General features: G+C 42.4%; 1 protein-coding gene across 7 annotated transcripts in view; it reads left to right on the top strand.

The window, feature by feature from the left end:
* Cpvl (carboxypeptidase, vitellogenic-like) overlaps window positions 1-22,932 on the top strand; it is a 165,961-nt gene that overhangs the window by 70,215 nt on the left and 72,814 nt on the right. For all 7 annotated transcript variants that reach the window (XM_005377479.2, XM_005377481.2, XM_005377478.2 and 4 more), the window contains 3 exons: window positions 2,565-2,683; window positions 19,696-19,810; window positions 20,778-20,836. In XM_005377479.2, coding sequence (XP_005377536.1) covers window positions 2,565-2,683; window positions 19,696-19,810; window positions 20,778-20,836 — 293 coding nt within the window. The remainder of the gene's footprint in view (window positions 1-2,564; window positions 2,684-19,695; window positions 19,811-20,777; window positions 20,837-22,932) is intronic.

Raw genomic sequence — 22,932 nt, 5'->3', positions numbered from 1 at the left:
CTTGGGATGGCCCATGAGCTAGTGATAACTCTACCCTGCACTGATTAGAGCTCTATTTTATGTCCAGGTTCCTACTGAGCATGTTCATCAGCATTTTCTTCATTTGATCCTCACCAGGTGCCCTTAATGAGGGAATCAGTATCCTCATTTTATCCAAAAGGAAAGAGAGGTTCAGGGGTAAAGAAACTTACTGGGGACCTGGTTGGGGTTACATACCAGGTCTACCCAACTGGGCAGCCATGCTCTTCTCTTATGCCAGCCTGGCAGGACCCTAAGGCAACTGTCCATTGAGACCCTTCCTTTGTCTCCACCATGACCTCTGCTCCCATGAGTGACCTGTTTCTAATCCTCGGGGACATTTCACATGTAATTGGTTGGTGACAATAGCTGTGCCCACTCCAGGTGGCTTCTCTTTGCAGGTCGTACGTGTGTGGACTCAGGTATTCTTGTGCACCCAGAAGGTATCCGCCTTTCACAGATGAGAAGATGAAGCACAGGGGGGCTGATTGCTCCCCAGTGAGTCATAAAGCCAGTGTGGTAGCACTAGGATCCACCCAGTGCTCAAAAAGGGAACTGTGTCCTGGCTGAGTTCCCTGTTGGGGAGACACACTTATTTTGAAAGACGAACTTGTGGTCTCTGAGTCATGGTGTGTTGGTGAGAGTTTAACCACCATCTCTGAGATCAAGACCAGGATCTGTAGCACTGATTCCCTGGGATGCAAATCTTCTCACTCCAGGTGACTTCATGCAGTTGGTGATGTGGCTGAGGGCGGAGCTGGGCGCAGTGTACCACATCCCTTTGGCTCCTGCCCCGTGCTGAAGGTCTCCACTGAAGGACTCCACTCTTCCACCCAGACTTCCTCGCCCTCCACCCTGCTACCTACTTTCTGTTCTTCTTCCACTCACTTTCATACTACTACTTCTCCCATTCCCTGTTATGTACAGCTGCTGCCTAATTTAATAGAGAAGCCCTGTAGCAAAGCAGGGAAAGGAACAAACCCTGTAGCCTGACGGCCACCATATTTTCCCAAAAATAAGACTGGATCTGGTATTAATTTTTGTTCCAAAAGATGAAATAGGGTTATTTTCAAGGGATGTCTTATTTTTTCATAAACAATAATCTACATTTCTTCATATAAACAATCTATATTTATTCATGTACAGACATCTACATCCAAATATATTTATGTCATCTTCTTCTGGAATATTGTCAAAGCTACACCCTGAATTTCAGCCTGATTTTCTTGTGACTCCATTTCCTGTAGGACCATTGGCCTCAGTCTCTCATGTCCAGCAACAAAGGCCCATTTAAGTGAGCGCTTCTTGTCCATGCGGCTGCTCATAGTACGTGCACTGGCCACACAGCTGTCAGTGATTTTATTCTGTGGATCGTTCACCCAAGTTACAACCTCTTGCAGGCTGGGCTTCACCAAGTTCCCATTAAATCAAGCATTAACTGAAGACTCAAGAGACAGCAGTGGCGACAAAAATGATGGCATTTAAGAATGATGATCCGCACAAAAGCAACAGAAAGCACCAAAATTCAGAAAATGTTTCCTTACTTTGCAGGAGCGTCTTAAGTATGTCTGGTACAACACACAGCGTTCCCACGTTAGACACAACCATGTCCATTAATTCTCAAATGCACGTGTTATTTGTGCATTGTGTCTGTACTCCAACTGATCATTGGGCAGAAAGTCTGGAGTTCATCTGTTTTCATGTGTTTACTTCTCATCCAAAACACCCCCTTGGGTATTTACAAATAATTATAATTTATATTATCATTTATTTTAAGTATCAATGTCCATAATATTTACTTATATTTAGTTATATTAATATATCATTTTATAATTCAATACGTCCGTCATGTGTTGCAAGGGATGTATTAAATTCATCTCTCTGGCTGATGATCCTAACTGGGGCTTATTTTGGGGATAGAGCTTATATTATGAGCATCCTAAAAAAAAATCATATTTTCCAGTTAGGTCTTATTTTCAGGGAAACGTGATAGGATTAAGTCCCAGCTCTCCTTCACTAGCTGTGTGACCTTGGGCAAGTTGCTTAAAGCCTGGCTCATGGCTTGCCTCTTCCCTCTCGCCACCACCTCCAGCCGGCCCCTGAGTTCCGATTGCCTCAGTCCCCCCTTCCCAGGCCAGAGAGCTGCATCATTTTCTTGCACCCCATTTCTTTTGGGTCGGGTGACTTTATCTTGCCCCTTCCTGTGTGGCCCAGTGTGAGCAGTGTGCGGTTTATGTGAAGTGTGATAGGTGATTCTTTTCATCTTAAAAAGAAATCTTACACAGTTCATAAAATATTCTTGAATTACACCCCTCAAAAACCACTTAAAACTTTCACTCCCGCCAAAACTGTTAATATGGGCTATGCTGGATTGGCCAGTGGAAGCGGAAATTTGCTGTGCTAAGAACCTTTCAGGCCAGTTCCCTTGGGGCTTCCTCGATCGCTTCTTCCCGGATCTGGTTCCTGGGAAAAGTCTCTCTAAGACTGTGATGGCTCACAGGGTGTTTTTCTCTAATCCTTGCTTCCATTTCCTTTCTCTCCACTAGGGAAAAAAATGAGTATGGTCAGGCTTTTTTCAGGCCTGAATGTGAAAAGTTACGCTGGCTACATCACTGTGAATGAGACCTGGAACAGCAACCTCTTCTTCTGGTTCTTCCCCGCGCAGGTAGGCCCGCGAAGGCGCCCAGTGGGACAGTTAGTGGTGCACCTCGCTCCAGTTTGGGAATGTGAATATATTCACATTTCCCCTAAAAATAAGTACAAGCAACTCTGAGTGGTATTTCTGTTTATGGGCAGGAAACAAATGTTCACAGAGGTTGGGAGGGATCCAACTTTTAAATATCTCGCAGCCTTATTTGGTATATTAGCACTACCACCTTCTTCCTGCCATAGTCTTCTTCCTATCTTTTTGTTGTTTTCTAAAAATAGTAAGGGTTAAGATGGACAGGGGGGCACCTACTCCAGGAAAGGAATGGGACTGAAATGAGCAGTTAACACACATGTGGATTGAATCCACCTCACTCTCCTGCCACTGCCCTGTCTGTGGACTGCAGAGGTCACTCATCTTCTCAGGCCCGTGTAGACACAAGTGCCGTGTCTTTGTACTTTTGCCAATGTTATTTAAATAGCTCATTTCCAAGTGCATGAAGTAGACACTTAGTTTTGGGGTGCTATTGGGGGTATTGGTAGAGGTGTTATAATGCATAAACAAATTTTATCCCACACACAGTGCAGAGTGACTTTCTATTTTTATTCTCCAAAGTGAATTTGCTTTAAAAGGCAGAAAAAGCTAGCTCTTGGAGGGTGTTGTTCATATTTACATATGATTTACATATAGCAGTATTGCTTAGAATAATTGGGTAAATTGCTTAAGCCAGGGTAGTGTTCAAGTTAAATTGTTTTTATTGGTACTGCTGGGCCATATTTTCTTCACTTTTCATTTCTGCTTTCTCAACCACATGACCAGTCCATTCCACACCAACCTGCTGCAGGCAGGATAGTGGTGGGGCATATAAGAAATGCAAAAGGATTCCAGGCATGTTTTCGGTGTCAGATGATCACCTCTAGATCCCAGAAGGAGTTTTTTTATTTTTTCCTCAGTATTACTGTTGAGTGGGGAAAGTCAGGTGCCTTCAGCTCAGAATTTAAGGAGACCCTCTGGGCAGGACGGGTGCAAGGTCAGCACCAAGTGTGAGCTCTCCAGTCTCCTGTGCTTCTCCTTGTGGTGCCCGGCTGGAAATCAGAAGCCAGAGGAGTACAGAGGTGCTGCCTCTCCCCAGGGCTCTTCTACCAGGGGACAGAGCAGGATGCAGAAGGCGGACAATGAATGTTCAGAAGTAGACAGAAAATAACCTGCTCAATTGTCTTGAGGAGACTTGATGTAAATTAAACCTAGCTTAAGAAATAAAACTACTTTCTAATACCTCAAGTTTTTCCTTCCTTTCTTTTTTCTTTTCTTTCTTTCTTTCTTTCTTTCTTTCTTTCTTTCTTTCTTTCTTCTTTCTTTCTTTCTTTCTTTCTTTCTTTCTTTCTTTCTTTCTTTCTTCTTTCTTTCTTTCTTTCTTTCTTTCTTTCTTTTCTTTCTCTTTCTTATCATATTTGTTTCAGACATCAGATGTATACTCGAGTCCAAACATAATTTGATGATTTCTGTGAGTTCCTAGCAAGTTTTTATTTTAGAAATCATCTTTTTTCTTGACTTCGACATCCATATGTATTTCTTTTTTTCACATACCATTAACTAGTCCCTATTTTACTCACAAAATCCTGGTACCCAATTCTCTGTCAAGTTTCTTACTTAATGATATAGAAATACAAATTTGGATTTGTTTATTAAAAATTAACACATAAAAATTGTACATATTTATGGGATACCATTTGAGGCTTTGATAAGTCTATATATTGGGTAAAACATTGCACATATTTTTGGGGTACCAAGTGATACATAATGTCCAAATTAAGATAAGCATTTGTCTCCTCAAATATTTATCATTTCATTGTGGTGAAAACATTTAAAATCTTTCCTGCTAGCTTTTTGGAAATATATAAGACATTACCAAAACCTCTAGTCACCAGAACTTCTCCCAACTATAATTTACTACCCACTGACTAACCTTTCCCCAGCACTTCCCACATGCTACCCTCTGCACCTTCTGGAAACTACTCTCCCCTCAACTTCTGTGAGATCACTTTTTAAAAATCCTCATGTGAATGAGAGCCCATAGTGTTAGTCCTGCTACGCCTGGCTTATTTCACTTAACATGATGTCCTCCATTTCCAGTCATGTTGTCACAAATGATAGGATTTCATCTCTATTTAGGGCAGAATCGTGTTCTACTGTATGTATTTACCACATTTTCAAAAATCCGTTCATTAGTTGATAGACATTTAGACTTACTCTTTTTCTGTTGGTGGGAATGTAAATTCATACAGCTATTATGGAAAACTGTATAGAGGGCCTTCAAAAAATTTAAACTAGAACTACCATATAATCTAGCAATCCAAGTACAGAATATACATTCAAAAAAAATGAGATTAGTATGTCAGAGAGAGATCTGCACTTCCATGTTTATTCCAGTACTACTCACAATAGCCATAAAAATGGAATAAAGCTCTGTTTTCTGTTTTCTAAAGTCTGTTTAAATTCCATGCCTTTCAGGAACTATTCTATACACATGCATTTTCAATCACACTTATCAGTATCACTGAATACAGTCACTTATTAACTTCTTTGTATTTTCTTTGCTGCTAGAACAATTTGTCGCAAACTGAAAGTCTTAAAACAACAAACATTTTATTATTTCACAGTTTTTTAGGTGCCAGTTTTTTAGGTCTCAGTGAGCTCAAATGAAGGTGTGGACAGCACTTTGGTCCCCCTGGATGCTCCAAGGGAGAATCCATTGTCTTTGCCTCTTGCATTTTCTAGATGCTACTTGCCTTCCTTAGCTCATTCCTTCCTCCATTTTTGAAGCCTGCAGTGCCAGGCCAAATCCCTCATAGAGCTAAATCCTTCTCACACTGTATCACTCTGGTTATTTCCAACCTTTTGTCACTTTGCTGTCTCTGATTCATTTTCTGCCTCTTGCTGCTTTTAAAGACCTTTGTGATTATGCCTAGATAATCCAGAATAATTTTATTTTAAGGCCAGTTAACTGGCAGGCAACCTTATGTTCCCTCTTCCCTAACACAGTCACAGGTTCTGCCAATCAGAGCATTTTGGGGGAGTTATTGTTCTGCACAAAATAAATACCCCAGTTTTGCTTAGACTGAGGATTCTCAACCTGTTCTTTGTCAGTGATCCTCACATTTTGTAGTGTTTAGGATTCCGTCTGATGTCCCTCAGAGATTCTGATTTAGAAGTTGGAAGAGGCTCGCAAATTGCATAAGTACCAAGTGGACTCCACACCTGTGCCTGTAGCTCCTGGCCCCAATGTGGCCCACACTGTCCCGGGAAAGAAGCACCTCAACCAGTCAGCGGAGATGGAGTGTGGCCCATGGCTTGCTCCCGTGGGGCATGAAGGTTAGAGTGGGTGTCTAGAGAGGCAGGCGCAGTCTTTGGAAATAGCTTTGGTCATCCTGCTTGGACCTGTTGAGCTCAGCCTCCCCCCACCCTCTTCTCATTCTCTGCTCCCTGACGCCCACCTCAGCTGCAGAAACCTGATCCCTTCCTTTCCCTTCTGCTTTGTTACCTATTTATATACCAGTAAGTTCCTCACTGACTTCTGAATAATCCAGATTTGTAAAAGCAAGAATTAATGATAAGGGAAGCGATCACACAGAAACAAACCAAAAACCCAGTTTTTCTTTCTTCCCCTTTCCCTGAGCAGGCGAACAGTTTTGTCTAGAATGTAGAAGATGTCCTCAGACCATAAAATGGTTCAGGAAAAGGAACTCAGGTTCTGCTGGTCTTGCTGTTGTCAGAATAAGTCCTGAAACATCCCTGCTTTATTTATTTATTTTTTTTTTTTCCGGTACCAGGAATTGAACTCACGACCTCACGCTTGCCAGGCAGGCTCTGTGCCGCTGAGCTAAATCCCCAAATAATGAAATTTTGTGGGGTTTTTTTGTTTGTTTGTTTGTTTTGTTTTCTGGTACCAGGAATCAAACTCACGACCTTGCACTTGCCAGGCAGGCACTGTGCCACTGAGCTAAATCCCCAGCCCTAACATCCCTGCTTTAAACAGTGGCTGGTTGCCTAGTGTGTTGTAAAATTTCCCCCTTAACTAATGAAAACCTGACCAAAGTATGTTCTTTTGGATCCAGTTCAATAGACATAAACACATGCTTACTTGATCCAAGAAAATGTGACCATGAGGCCGTCAGAACAGGGAAGGTCTTAAAGCATGTGATATTCCCTTGGAAGTGTTAGACACACCTTCAGGGAGACAGGGACAGAGATGGAAAGACAGTGCCATAGACAGGTGTCACTCCCTGGGAATGATACTTCCCAGACCTCCTCACTGAGAAGCCCACATGTGGAGCCAGATATCTGAGGCTTCCAGCCGTAAATTACAGAGCAAGACCAGTGTGGTATGAAGTAGATAAAAGCACACAAGAAGGAAAAGCACCTCTTACTAAAACAGGACAGACTCTCTTTCTCTTGGCAGAAGAATGAGTGTTTGTCTGTCACAGGGAAGCAGCTGATGTTGTCATGAGGAGAGAAATGACCCTTTGAAAAAACCAAAGGTAGAGAAAATAGAGGTCCAGGAAGGATGCTGCACTTGTAATATCCTCTGAGTAATTTTTTGGGATGCTGTGTCTTAAATTAGTTTTTATCTTCCTGTTATTTCTGAGATTCCCCTTTGCTACTGTACACAAATCACAGCATAATAAACTCCAGAACTCCAAATTGATATGTGGTGGGAATAGAGCAGGAGGGATGAGTAGCTTTTCTGCCTGATAAAAAGTACAATGAAGCCAATAAAAATTCAACAACTAGAGTGGCTGCTGTTAAGTGAACACTGACTACATGCTAAGCACTGGCTTTTTCTTATTTTAGCTTTATAAGAGCCCCAGGAGAAAGGAATTATTATCCTCACTTTATAAATGAACAGGATGGCAGAAAGTAAATAATTAACCCCAAGTTACCCAACTAGAAATTGGCAGAATTGGAATTTAAAACTAGGTCTCTAACCCAGAAATCTTTGCCCTTGACATCATGTGTTAATTCCTGAGAAAAGTAAAAGGTAGTCATGGGAGGCAGTCGGGTGTGGTGGATAAAAGTAGAAAAATATTGTTTCTTCAGTTAGTCAGGCTTGGGTAAGAACGGCTCCACCTCTTGTGCCACATGTGACCTTGACACATTTCCTAATATCTCCAAGCTTTCGTTTCCTGGATTTAAATTAGGAATCAGAACAGTAATTGGGCAGTGGTTTTGAAACAGCAGCAATAGTGTGGTTTTTTGAGTTGTGCCTGATACATAGTAAGGAAACCATAGTTGTTATTATTATTTCATTATGATTATGATTAGGATCAGGATCACTTTTGTGTTATTAATGCAAACACTGTGCTATGCAGAATTAACCCAGTCACAACTTGGGAAGCTAAAGAAGATGAGAGATAAATGGAAATTCCAAGTCAGAAGTATCTGATCACCAGCCAAAAATGTGGGCTTCATTGGTACTAAAAAGGCAATGACTAAGTAACCTTGGGATTTGCCATATTTAAGAAGATAAAGGACATTTAGATTATTAGTACATAAAAGTATCATGAAATTGTCAGTATTGGAGATGTCCAGTACTTGACTCCATCTGAGGTACTCTGGACTCATATAAGCAAAACTTGCAGATTGGTTATCTCAGGTATCATGGAGCCCAACTCCAGGGCACTCAAAGTTGGGCTAGGCCTCTTTATCTGAGGTCCCCATGTTGTTCCTCTGACCAAGGGAATGCTGGGATTCCTAGAATCCTTGTCTCTGTAGGGGGTTGCACAAGGGCTGGGACAGGGTGAGTCATGGCAGGAATTTGGGGGCAGCATACAAGGAAGTCCTCACTCAGGATTCTGCAGGGTGGATCCTGCATAGGCAGATACCAGGAATATCAAGGTGGCCCAGGATTAGGCTAACAGGGCACCCTTACATCAATCATCCAGTGAAAGGGAAGGGAACGGCCCTGATACATCTAGTCAGATGTTGGTAGTACAGTCTATATTCCAAACTATAAGTGGAAGCAAGCAAGACAGCCTCTCCTCGGAGCGAAGGGATAGTTAGTACTCTATTTTGTCTTACTCTTTTGTGCTGTGACTGTAATATCTTGTGACAGGTGACATCTACTTCCTAACCTTATGGGATGGGAACCCAGGGACTGGTGATTACTATGCGTGCCTATGTGAGTGTGTGTGTGTGTGTGTGTGTGTGTGTGTGTGGTTGTTGTTGTTGTTGTTGTTGTTGCTGTTGGCCGTGCTATGTTGCCACTTGGCTCCAATTCTTCCTCAGACTTTCTTCTCAAGAATAAGAGTTGTAAGCATTTTTCCTGTTCAGTGAGTATGATATTAAGCTTTGTCAGTAGAGGGAGCTGGAGGGACACTCCAGGAGAAAGTTGGCTTCTCTTCTTGCTCTCTATCCTATACTGCTTTTCTTGTCCTCCTTGCCCAGACTGCCATCAGTGCCTTTGTGAGAACATCCAGGGACACTCAGCCCTAGCCCTGTACCCAGGCCACCAGGATCTTCAACAAAGGTTACAACCCTGGCTCTGTGCAGGTGACCACTTAGCTGTGCACCCCTCGAATGTGAACACCATGTGTATTAGTCACTTTTCCATAGCTGGGACAAAATATGCACAACTTAAAGGAGAAGAGGTCTATTTTGGCTCACAGTTTCACTGGATTCAGTCCATGATTGGCTGGCTCCAAGGCAGAAATTACATGAGACAATGGCATGGAGTAGGGGGTGTTCACCATATGGTGGCCAGGAAATTGTATAAGAAAAAGACAGGAACAAGCAGGAACAAGCATACTACAACCTTCTAAGTTATGTTCTCAGTAATCCACTCCTTCTGACCAGGCCCCACCTCTGAATGTGAGACTTTTGGGGGACATTTTAGATCTAAACTATAACACTCTGCCCCTCACCCTGAGAAGGTTCATGGTCATGTCATTATGCAAAATACACTTAGCCCACCACTAAGAGTCGTCAAAGTCTTAACAGTTCCAGCATTGCTGAAAAGTCTACCTCCAAAGTCTCCTCTGATACTGAAGGCAAACTCTTAGCTGTGACCCTACTGTAAAAGATCAAAAAGAAAATTAAATACTTTTGCTATCCATTGGCACAGGATAAACATTCCCATTCCAAAAAGGGAAGAATAAGTGAATAGACAGAAATCAGACCAAAGCAAGAGTGAAATCCAGCAGAGGAAACATTAAATTCTATAGCTGTTTGTCCATCATCTGGAGAACATTGTTGTACAATATGAGTTCCAAAGAGCTGGAGCAGCCTTATGTCTATGGTCTTGATGACTGCACCCCACATGGCCTCTTTCTTGTACTGTTTCCACTCACTGACTGCAGCTTTCCTCAGTAGATGATCTGTGTTCTTTGTGTTTCACACTTCATGGTGTTTCCACTCAACTTTCAGCTTTACGCTTACAACTTCATGTACTGCCGTGTCATGGGCTCCTTGCAGGGACTGTGACCCCGTCACACATTTTTACATGGGCTCAAAGGACTTTTGATATCTGGGGAAGCCTCGATGACATTATAACTTTCATTCTGCATGCCTGAAAAACCAGCACTATATGGATGACAGCAGGGCCTGCTGCCAGCTTAAGCAGTAGTAAGATCCCCTTGAACCACAGCTGCAGCAGCCTCTGAGTACCTGGATGGCTGAACTCAGGGATATACTCTCCTAGGCATCCTTGAATAAGCAAAGTGGCCCTAAATGAGCATGCATCCCAGGCACTATGTGTTCTCAGCTGAAAGATTTACAGTTTTTGTATGCTTGAGCCTGAAATGAGTGAAGTTTTGCTGATTTATGAGATGTCCTCAAGGCATATTTCTTCATGATCCTGTATAAAAAATTGGCTTCTTAATACTAGTTTTTTCAGCAAACATGCTGTTCTTTGCTTCAACTTTGCTGGTGCTTTTCTTGAAGGTGAAACTGTAAACTTTTCAAATCATTCAGTGCTGCATTTGCTCCTGATTTTCAATTTAGACCTGGCCAAAAAGAGCCAGAAGTACCCATGTCACAGCCTGAACATTGGACTGCCTTGAATTTTCCTTTGCCAGATTAATTAGTCCACCAACCTCAATGTCAATATTCCTCAAAGTCTCAGGGCATGGGCAAAATATAGAAAAATATTCTGCCAAAGCGTACCATGAATGGTCTTTTGTTCAGCTTCTGATGGGTTTTTTTTTCCAACTGAAACCTCCTGAGCCTGGCTTATACTGTCTGCATTCTAGTCAGCATTCTGGTCTTCTGAGCTGTAACCAGTATCGCACATCAAGAACTGCTCACAACATTCAAGGGTTTTGCTATGTTTCATCTCCAAATCTTTCCAAACTCTTCCTACAAACCAGTTCTAAAGGCTTCTGAACCATAATCACAGGAATGACCCTCTCCTGGTACCAAAAATCTATATGAGTCACTTTCCTGTTGGTGGGACAACATACCTGACAAATGTAGTTTAAAGGAGGAGAGGTTTCTTTTGGGTCGGCATCTTAGTGGGTTCCCTCTAGGGTCAGCTGGTTTCAGTGCAGAAATGCATAGGAGAAGGACATGACAGCCAGGAGGCAGAGAGAAGGGAGGAGCTTGGGTTAAGAATACATCTTTCCAAGTTGCACTCCTAGTGATCTGCCCCTTCTAACCAGGCCCACTTCTGAACAGGAGACTTTAGGGGGCGTTTCAGATCAAAACCACAACGTGCATTCCAGGCGTTGCCTGCCAGCAAGCTTCTCTCTATATATAACCCTCTTACCAGGGTTGGCCTTTTTGGAACAGGCATATCAGAGAACTTAGCCACCCAGTGGGCTTCAGCCATATCTTCTCCACTGAGGTCTGCACCACAACCATAGGAAGATTCCATTCCTTCCTTCTGGGCTTGACTATCCATTAGCACTATTCTCTGAGCCTCAGATATTCCTTATGAGTTTTCTTCATGTGTCTATGGACAATTCCCTACTATAGTTGTACTTCTTTTTATTAAAATTCCTGTTTCTTGGTGCACACATGGTGTGTTCATTTTGGGCCATTACTGCATGCAACCCCTAGGGGAGCAGGCACTGTGACATTCCATCCTCACTTGTGCCCAGCCATGCTCATGACACTCAGGCCTTCTGAGGCCAAACACTGCAACTTGTAACACAATTAAAGAGCAAATGTTTTCAGCTGAAAAAATTAACTGATTAACTACAGAGTGAAAATTTCTGAGTGGCTTCAGTCTTCCGTTTGGATCCTAAGTGGCAGAGCCACCCTTTCTTTCTGTCGGAGACACCCGAACAGGAAGTGGACCGGCATGAGGAGCCAGGAAAGGCCTTGGCGCTGGAGCAGCCAGTTTTTCTCAGCTCTGTTCTTTCCCACACCACAGTCACACTCACTGTGCCTCATTGTTCCCTCTTGGCAGGTCAACATGCTTTGCTTCTCCTGGCACTTGGCTTCTTTGGCCAAACTGCAGTTTTCAGGTTTCCTTGTTCTTGAATTATGCAATCAGCAGAGAACAACTATGGCTTCTCCTAGAGCCACAGTATGACTGGCCCAGTTTGGATCAGGTGTTCTTCCTTGATCCAATCGGCTAAGGCTGAGCATGCTAGGTCACATGATATAAACATAACAAATTGGCCTTCTCCGTGATGAATGGAAAGTCTGTTCTTAGAAAAGGAAATGTGGCCTAGACATTTCCTAAAATACATTTACTGCAAGTGGCTACTAATCCATTGGCAATGCAAGACAGATCTGGAGATCACAACAGTTGTCTTCTCTATGCGTCCTATTTATCTTCTCTTTGTCGTGCACTGATGTCATCAAGGGTCTGGAAAACAGGGTCTAAGAGACAAAGCAAAGAGAAGGAAGTAGCTAAAAATGATAGGCTATAGAGCAGTACATCTATAGGGACATTTGAACTCTGTATAAGCTTATGTGTTCCTGATTCCCTTTGCTTAATAAAAATTTGACATGGATAAGAAAATAACTAACCTTTTCAGTCATTTTCTTCTAGGGCACCTTGAAAGGAGAATAAGACCTCTTCTCCACCCCTCCTTTCCCACTCTTCCTACAGATTTTTGGCAGGAGACACAGATAGCAGCCATAGCTACTTGGGAAAGGGCCGAGAGTCAGGTAGAAAGGTAGGGAAGGAGGAGAGTAAAGAGGATTCTACAGGGCCTGAAGCTGGTTCAAATTGATAAGTCAAAGCATGATGAGTATCTAAGAGAACTTGGAATGGTATAGAGAGGGCTCACACAGAAAAATTTTTGAAAAAGTTAATTTTCTATATGATGATACGGTGGCAATGATCATAGTAAAGGCAAACCTCATGAGTGTCAACAGCAAGCATTATAAGTACCATTCCTTTGAAAAACACAGATGTCTTAAGCAAGTTGTTCGTATGTGTCGGGAGTATGCGTATAGAATTAAAATGGTTTTATATACCTATTTAATAATTCCAGTCACAAAACTAATTGCTTTAAATAAAACATTCTGCCTTGATTAACACCGTTAGTGTGGCAGCTGAAGTATCAGTGGAACAGGAATCTGTGTGGTAAAGTGGGAGTCCATCCAAATGTACTTGGGGGAATTTAAAGACATTTACTTGGGGTACTAATGACTTCAATTAAGATAGAACACATTACTTAAACCAAGCAAATGATCAGCCTCTGCATATAAAAGTGTGAAGGAGGCCTTAATTAATTTACTAATTGCACTTCCAATCCTAAGCAGTACCATGGATTTGGATTTGTTAGTAGTTCAGTTGTTGTTTCCTTTTCCCAAGTGTAGTATTTTTCCTGGGGTGGAAAGAGAGGAGTGGCTACAGTTTTGTACCCAGCCCTGGGGGTCAGAAGATGTCCATTTTCTTTAAAAGACTTCTTGGTCCAAATTGTTTCCCTAATGTGGTGAGATGTCTAAAATTCCCCAGAGCCATCCTGAGAAAGTCCTCTGTGTAAAACACAACCATATTCCAGGAAAGTACTATAATTACCAAGTCTTTAGCCCCTCAATCCCAATATATTAACTCACCCTTTCACTGTCATGCCTATGGCCTAAGTGAGGTTATCGCTAATCTGCCTCTCTGTCCCTCTAATGCAGAGGAAAGGCTGGGGTCGGGTCTGATGGGAAATGAGGTGAAAACAAGGACTTGGAGCCCATCATGGTGATTCTACCCAGGCAAGGCATATCCATCTGGAAAGAAGTGAGGCAGATTAGTAACAGTTTAATTTCTATGAGTTTTGCTTGCTTCAAATGACAGCATACAAAGAGATAAAGTGGATTTTTTTCACTATCATTGTCAATAAGCAATGAAATGTGCCATGTGTGAGAAGTAGTGACATTTGCTTCTCTAGAAAATCTGACACAGAATAGATAACCTGCCTCCTGGGCTGTTCATCTGGAACAATCCCTGAGGAAGGGGTAGCCAAGTTCATGAATGGCCACCAGGGGTCGCCAGAATAATTGAAAGGGCTTCTAAAATAAAACCACTATTGTTTCCAGTTCACCAAGGAAGGGTGCAGATTCGTTCGACCTGCATACCCACCTCTTCTGCTACCCGAGATACTGCTCACTTAAAGATTTAGGATCCTTTTGCCCCTTCTACAATATTTACAATTTTCTTACTGTTGTGATCATCGCTTCTGGCTATCCTACTTAGATCACAAGTTGTTAACAGAGATTTGATTTTCTTCATGTGTAACTGTTTACCACTAGACTACTCAGCTTAGCTCACATATTCCCTCATCAGACATTCTCTTGGAGCATTCAACCTACTGTCCCTGTCTTACTCTCTATCACCCATCCATCTCTCCATTCGTTCATGTCTGTTCTCACCCCGCAAAAACAATCAGAGCTAACATTAAGCAAAAGTACTTGGCATTATTTTTAGTGCTGTGCACACATCAACTATATAAATCTACACACAGCATTATGAACTAGATAATATTATCTATATTTTCAAGCAGAAGACACTGAAACACAGAAAAGTTACAAAATTTCCCCAGGACACACAGTTGTAAAATAAAATGATTGAAATTTCAATTCTGACAGTCTGGATCCAGAATCCATGTTCTTAGCCATTAAATATTCTGTCTGATCACGGGTAAGGGTTAGTCTGCATGTGCTGCACTAGACAATGTTCTTTGAATAGTTAGTATTATGTTAGATGAATTCATGCATTGGGTAAATTCATAGTGCCATGCTGTTCAGCCGAAGGGTGGTATATACTGCTGTGAAGAGATGTCCACAGCACGCTGTTGAGTAGACATAACAAACGTAGAAGATTGATTAAATGTAGTCTGATCCTATCTTTGAAAAACAATAGAGCCTATTTAGCAGGTACAAGATATATGAATGCATGTGTGTGGAGGGATATGTAAATGGGATACACAAAAATCTGAAATGGTAAATATCTCCATCATCACTTCTAGGAAGGGGAATTTTTTAAAATGCCAGAATTGAGAAAAAAAAAAAAACCTTAAGAATAAATGCTCCTTTTAATGCAGGTTGTTGTGGTGCATGCCTGTAATCCCAGCACTCAGAAGAGGGAGGGAGGAGGATCACTGGGAGCATGTTAAAGGTCAGCCTAGACTACATATGAGATCCTGCCTCAAAATACACACACACACACACACACACACACACACACACACACACACATACACATGAGTAAATGCTCTTTTCATAATATAAACAGGCTGGAAATTTTTTTAAGCTTAAATAAGTGCACTAATTCTCTTGTTTTATACACTCTTGAGTCATAATTTTAATGTGATTAATATTTTTTAACCCTGAATTTGTGACATTGTAAATAAATTAAAGTAGTTGTTTCTTACTTCACTTCACCCTAAGTTTGCAATGTGGTTGTCTTCCTTAAAGTGGAGGGCAGGACACGGGAGAAGGTCTGCATTTTCACAACTGAGGTCTGAATGTACTGTTTTAAGGATTATCCATAGTACTTTCATGTCATTGTGGACATACAAGTTCCTACTGTGTGTAGGTAACATTACAAATCTTGACAGTACAGTGTCATATTATATTACAAAATGTCTGCTGCTGTGATAAAACTACTCTTGGTTATTTAGCATTAGTCATGTGCACTTTTATTTTGTGGCATCTCTCTTTTGCATTTCATTCCAGATAAGGGTGCTTCTAGTCTGTGGGCTGGTGGGCTCATCCATGTAGAAAGACGTATGCATGGGGTTTTCTTTCAAAACAGGGTTCTTCAGGGGTTGTTGAAACTCTTTCACCTCCTTCAGGAAAGTACAGCTGAGAAGCCAGGTCAGCTGAGGTTGGAGGTGTGTATGTGTAGCTCTTATTAGTTAAGCATTCCAAGAATGCAGTCTTCTGTGCTTCACAGTTGCACAAGAAAGACATTTGGCACCAAAGTGCTGGACTTGACTTTGTAGTGTGACTGCTCAGGGTCAGGCTTTTTTTCCTGAGAGTCTCATTGTTCGGGGTCACAGGAAGAGACATGGACTTGAGAGGCTTGGGGAGGGGAGGGGAGAGAACAGGGAAGATGAGCACAGACCAGAGGTGTGGGGCAGCTAACAAAGCAAACTCCTTCCATCTCACAGATCTGCAGCCCCAACTGCAGGTGAGAACCACCTGGCAGCTTTTGAAAAAGACTAGGGATACCTGACCCCATCCAGGCCAAAAGAATTGCAATCTCTGGGGGTTGAACCTAGTCATGAGGATTTCTTAAAAACCTCTCCACATTATTTTTGCATGAGTCAAACTTAAGTGACCCTGACTCCCTGGGAGTGCCCTGCGACCTCCAGGAGTTCACATGGATGTTTGTGAGGCATGGGGGTGGGGGTTGGGGGCTGGGAGCAGGATGTGCCTGGGAATCTGGGGGCCACTGCTTCTCACGTTCTAGGGGAGGGCAGTAAAGCAGAGGTGACTTCCTGCCAGATCCCATGATTTTTCTACCCCTTAACATGTTGTTTGGTCCCACTGCTGAAAGATTATAAATACAAAGTTCCCTGGTGAGTGGTATTAAATAGCGAGAGAGAGGATCTGAAAGGAGATGAATATCATATATTCAAACAAACCGCACACCGTGGATCCAGGCAAGTTGTGGCAGAGCTAGCTATTTGTTTAGCACATTTCGCACTGTTTTTTCATCAAAGCATCCATACAAGCCGGTGAGGTAACATCATGGTCATTCGGCATATGAGGAAACTGAGGCTAAAAGAAGCAGAGAGCCCGGATGTCTCAGCTATTGCATGGCCAGGAAGAGCCACAACGTGCCTGGCTCCCAAATCCAGGGTTCACACTCTGCCAGGCAGCATTTAAAAGCTGTCTTTCATTTTAATGTTTCCTACTGAGACTTAGCAAATAAGACCCTGGTTCTCTCCATGTGATCCTGGACATTCGAATGCATGAAACAGGGAGACTAACTTGTGAAAACCAACTAAGGAAGCTGTGGGGCAAATAGCAAGAAAAAATTACCAAATAGCCCTATTTTCTCTTCTCCCATTTATCCACAACTTCCCAGTATTTATTTTAAAGGATTGCTAACACGTGCAGAATACACACTCAGGACAGGGTAGCTTAATCTCTTGGTACTGCAGTTGTATGTGTGGTCCATTGCTGATCAAAAAATCCTTATGTGGTTGTATATGCCACTCTCTGCATTTTACAAAAGTAATTTATTTAATCCTTCCAACAACTAAATGATATATATAGGTGTTGTTCTTATTCTCCATTTCACAGGTGGTGAAACTGAGGGCTACAGAGTTTAGGCAGCTTGTTGCAAGTCACTCAGTTTGTGGGTCAGAAAACCTAGGTTTGTGTTCCAGTGCTTTGGAGCAGAAACTGACATACTTGGCTTTTGTACTGTGCTGACTCTTGTTGTTACAGCACTTTAGCTCTCTTGTTGTTACAGGTCTCTAGCTGTGGGCTTCTACCCCTTCTACCTGTTTGCTTAGTTATAATAATCATAATTGTACCATCATTAATTATAATAATCATTTACATTTACTGTTATGGCTTGTACTAGACATCCCCCCAAAGCCTCATGTAGTCCTAGGTGGGGCATTTTGGAGGTAGCTGGATTTAGCGTGTGTGATGCTGAGATTAAGGGTGTGGAAGGCACTGCCCAAGGGGTAGGCAGCCTGGACGAAGTACAAAGGCAGGCTTGCCGCTGCTGTCGTTGCTTGCTGCTTGCTGCCTTCTGCCTGCCCTGCTTTGCCATGGACTATTTTTTCCTCCTTGATACCCCTCTGCCATGCCACCCTACTCTGGAGCCAGGTAATGATGGATTGAACTTCTACAAATCCTCTTTGTGTATTGGATATTTTGTCTCAGCAAATAGAAAAGTAACTAAGACATTTACTGTGCTTTTCTCATGCATTAGGCAGAGTTCAAAGGCTTTGATTATGTCACTTAATTCTTTAGTGCTCAGAGTAGACCAAGAGCTGACGCCTGGCCCCTCGGGTGAAGGCTGTTCTCTAGCCCACGGCCATCCTCAGCAGCACTCTCAGCAAGGGCCCCCAGGAACACTTTCAGGGCTCCTAAGGAAGCCTATACTAGACTTTTGGTCTAGACATTTGAGTGACTAAAGAGGTCTCTCTGTGCTTTCTGTCATCAGAGAGCTTTTCCCTGGGTTCCCTAGATTTCCCTAGATTCTTGGCAGTGACCTCCTATCATTTCCTCCTGAATTAGTCTTGTCCGCCACCACAGCCTCCTCACTTAGTCCAGGCAAGTGGAGCCCAGCCACTCAGACTTCAGCGACACCATCATGTGTCTGTCCACTTGGGCCAAGTAAGATGGGCGAGATTATGTCATTCTGTCCGCAGCAGTAGAATCCTTGTTTGCTGAGCCTGGCGGACTAAACATCCAGAAAGCAAGGACATCTGTGAAAGCTCACCCTTATGTCCTGCTCTGCCCCCTGTATGGTCAAGAGAGTGTCTTTCAGTGACTCTGAGACTCACACTTGGCCAAGTCTCAATGCTCCCCACCTATTTCCTTCCTGCTAGAGGAAGATTTTTTTTTTTTTTTTTTTGCCATTTCCTCCGCCTATAGCTTTGCTCAGTGGCTTTGCACATGGCTGGCTCTTCTCTACCTTCTCTACCACAGGTCAGCCTTTGAACCTCACTGAGATCTCCACTGACCACCTTGTCTAAAATGAGCTCTGATCCTTTCCAGCCTTCAGTGGTCCTCTGCACATCACCATTATTGCCTTTTCACACTGCTTAATCATCATATTTCTTTTAGTACTCACTATCTGCATTCTCCCTTGAAATTGTAAGCTCTGAAAAAATAAAAAGCCTTTCCTTTTTACTCACGGCTCTACTGGGTACCTCACTCCTAGCAAGGTACCTGGCCTTTATCATTGTTCAGTAAATGTGTGCTGACTGGAAGAATGAAGGAACCCTCTGTCATTGGAAGTAAAGGTATTGACACCATTGCTAGGAACTAATTTTCAGCATTCAAGTTCTTCCAGTGACTTTTCCTAATTTATGCCTCTTCTAGCTCCTAAATAAATCCCTACCTTGCTTAGGATTTTCTTGCTCCTATTTGCATCACTTGAATGACCCCCAGAGTCTGTCTTCACCTCAGTCTCCCCAGTGTTGAAGGATGTTGCTCTGGTCCCTGTGAGTACCTTCTCGGGGAATAAAATCAGAAAGCCCATTTGGATTCTCAGTGAAAGGATAGAGGAAGCTGTTGTACCTCAGCTGGAAAAACAGAGGTGAAATGGAGGAGCTTTCCATCCCTAGGCAGTTTAGAGATGTCTAGCAGCACATACAAGCAAAGCTTCTACATGCAAGTCATTTTCTGTCTGTTGGCAAGAAAAGACTGAACTGAATAACCAGAGTACAGCAGCATGCAAGGCAAATACTAACTCCAAACAACAGGAGATGACCAGTGCTCTGTAGTGAAGAGTGCTCCCTGGGGCCTAGGCGGGCGTTATGGGATGTAACAGAGAGGCTTTGGGGAAGTGTACTTGGATGTACAAGCCACAAGATACACACTGTGGCTTGGTGAGTGTTCTGTGGCTGGAGGAATTTTCTCTGTGGTTACTGGCTTTTCTGTTTCTCTAGATACAGCCAGAGAGTGCTCCAGTTGTCCTCTGGCTCCAGGGAGGGCCAGGAGGTTCGTCCATGTTTGGGCTCTTTGTGGAACACGGACCTTATGTTGTCACAGAAAACATGACTCGTAAGTGTTGCTTGGACTGTATTTCCTATGCAAAATCCTTCATCTCCACCTTTATCTGCTCCAAAACTAATTTAGAGTAAACACCAACCCACTGGGATTGGTTTAACAGTTCCAGATTATAATAACACAACTTTCTGGCAATGCCTGTCCAAGAAGGAGGAGCCCTGCCCTGGTGAGTGTCCTGACTGGCTTATTTTCTCTCTTGAAATTTGGGTGAAAGGTTCTAAGCCATTTTCTTAAAGTCTGCTGCTGACTCAAGCATTCTCGGCTTTCAAAAACAGTTGGTATTTATTACTATTTGGGAGAGCCCTTTTGCATAGGCCTAATGAGGGAAATTATATCCCTGATTATTCACACCAACTGAACTCTTTCTGGTTCAGTTGCACGAATGATCTGATATCTTAGAAGTGTGATAGGTGAGGGGCTGGGCTGGAGGGAGGAATGGAGAGAAGGCCACCTCTGGTTGGAATCCAGGTTAGGCTCCATTTCATTGTCTAATTTGCAGGAGATTGTTTACTCTCCTTGGGTCAGAATTCAGACTGGGTACCCATTTGTGACTCATTACGAAAGCTCGTGCCAGTTTTCCTGAAGTTGTTGCTCTCTTCAGCGATGGGTGGGCAGAATGGAATTTAACAGGATTTGGGTGTTGTGGATGTTTACAGGACTGGACAGATGGACATTATAGCATGGGTGGTTTGTCTGTTTTTTCATGGACCAGTTGTCCGGGCTTTTGTTTTCAGGCTTAATCTCAGATATAGGAACCCTTCTGGGCTAGAGAGAAATAAAGGAGAAGAAGAGAAGGCCAAGGTGCTGGAGCCTGCTCCCCACTGCGATAGGGTGACACAGTATCATGGGGACACCCAGCATTTGTGAGGGCAGGTGGAGATGTACTGGGCTCCTGAACAGAGTGAGGCCTCACAGGGGACGTCATGTTAATAATTCAGTCTCAATCCCCTTCTTTTAATAGTTCAGTCTAGAGACTTCTCCTGGTCCACCACGCTTTCCATGCTCTACATTGACAATCCGGTGAGTAGGGCATGGCCCTGTGATATGTCTCTCTGTCCATGTGAATGTCCCGGTGCTGGCTTCTCTGTCTTTTTTCTTTCCATTAAGTTCAGGTATGTACCACATAATAGCATTTCAGGCAACAGCAGACCACATGTACCATGGTGGTTCCATAAGATTGTAATAGAGCTAAGAAATTTCTGTTGCCTATGATTTTTTAATATAGCTCTGCAACATTTAGATACACAAATACTTATCAATGCATTGTAATCACTTATGTAATTTGGTTCAGTAACATGTGTATAGCATGCTGTATAGTACTCCTTGGAGCAAGGAGCGATATATATATATATATATATATATATATATATATATCATATAGGGACTATAAATACTATATAGCCTCAAAATGTAGTAGACCATACATTCTAGGTGTACACTCTGTAAGGATCCCACAACAAATTTACCTACACACATTTCACAAGATGTATTCCCTCTGTTGAAGAATGTAGAACTACATTTAAAAAATAAAGATTTTTTTTTAAAAAGACTTTTTTCATCTTTAAAATAGAATTTAGAGGCAAGTATGGTGAGCAGGCCTGTAATTCTAGCTCTCTGAGAGGCTAAGCAGGAGGATTACAAGTTTGAACCCAGCCCACTAGACAGTTCAGCACTTAGCAAGACCCTGTCTCAAAAAAATAAAACAAAAGAAATAAAAAGAATGAACACCATATTGAGATTTAGTTTTTTGTTTTGTTTTGTTTGAGACAGGGATTTACTATGCAGTTCAGGCTGGCCTTGAGCTCACTTTGTAGCCCAGGCTGGCCTTGAACTCACAACGATCCTCCTGCCTCAGCCTCCTGGGCGCTGGGATTACAGGCATGCGCCACCACGCCAGGTTTGAGATTTAGTTTTTATGCTAGCATGTTCCATCATATGTGTGTTTTAAGAATTTTCCTTGTTCCTTTCTTTCTTTTCTTCATGTTTTACCCTCTAAAATGTTCACTGAACATGATGAACTCTCTCCCTCTCTCTAAAATGTTCAGCGAATCATGCCAGCATAAGGGATTAGAGTCCTTTCACTGATGAGTAGGTTCCCAGCATCACGGGTTATTATTTAAAATGGGAAATCCTAATCTATCACACAGGGCTGTAGATATAAGAAGTCAAAATTGGTCTCCTTCCTCATCAAGGCAGGGAGAGTCTCATTTTAGAACAAAAAGGTGATATTCTCCTTAGGACGTTTTCCCGAAACTCCTTTCACTGAAGTACAAATAGGAGAGTTGGCTCAGAGTCAGCTTCTGCAGATGTGGAGTATCTTTAACCTTAACTAACGCGTCCAACTTCTCTCACTTCACAGATGGTCTAAAGAGAAAACAAGTAAATAGGGAGAAAAAAGTAGTCAACATGCTATCCTGTCCTTGCTTTGTCAGCCATCTGTTTTCCTAATCTATAATTACATATTTAAATAGAATGTGAATTGAATGTTGTGTTCTTTGGGTGCTTGGGGGAAAATATCCACATTTGGTGGGGAGTGCATTCCTTATACAAATGATTGACACAAAATCCCTTGCAGCTTCTTTGATGTACTGCTCAGTTGTATGAACTTCTAAGTATAAGGCAATATTAATTTAAAATTGGTCTTCATTATTTTAAAACTCCTTAGCCTCTGAAGATTAAATAGTGGTATAGCCCTATTTCTCACAGGCAAAGAAAACAAGTAAAAAAAAACCACCTAAGCCTAGAGAGTTCCTTCTTGGCAAGACCAATCTTCTCTCCAGATTTCAGAGAGGAGACAACTACTGTTCTTTTGATTCTCTAGCAAGACCAGAAAAGGTGAATTCTTATTTCTCAAGATAACATCTGGCAAACTGGCATGGCAGTGCACACCTGTAATCCCAGTGCTTAGGAGGCTGAGGCAGGAGGACTACTGCAAGTTTGAGTCCAGCCTGAACTACACAGGGAGACCCTGCCTCAAAAAAATTTAAACGCAGATAATACTTGGCAGGTATCAGATAGCTCAGCAGTCACTCCAAGGCAGATCTTTGGGCCAGTGTTTTATTTAGGCTTTGAAAGTGAGGGAAGTAGGTAATATTCATCATCCTCTTGTGCCTATG

This window comes from Chinchilla lanigera, unplaced genomic scaffold (assembly GCF_000276665.1).
Source record: "Chinchilla lanigera isolate Chin_1 unplaced genomic scaffold, ChiLan1.0 scaffold00009, whole genome shotgun sequence".
Classification (NCBI taxonomy): domain Eukaryota; kingdom Metazoa; phylum Chordata; class Mammalia; order Rodentia; family Chinchillidae; genus Chinchilla; species Chinchilla lanigera.
Note: the sequence above shows the minus strand (reverse complement) of the source record. Positions and strands in the feature narration are given on the sequence as shown.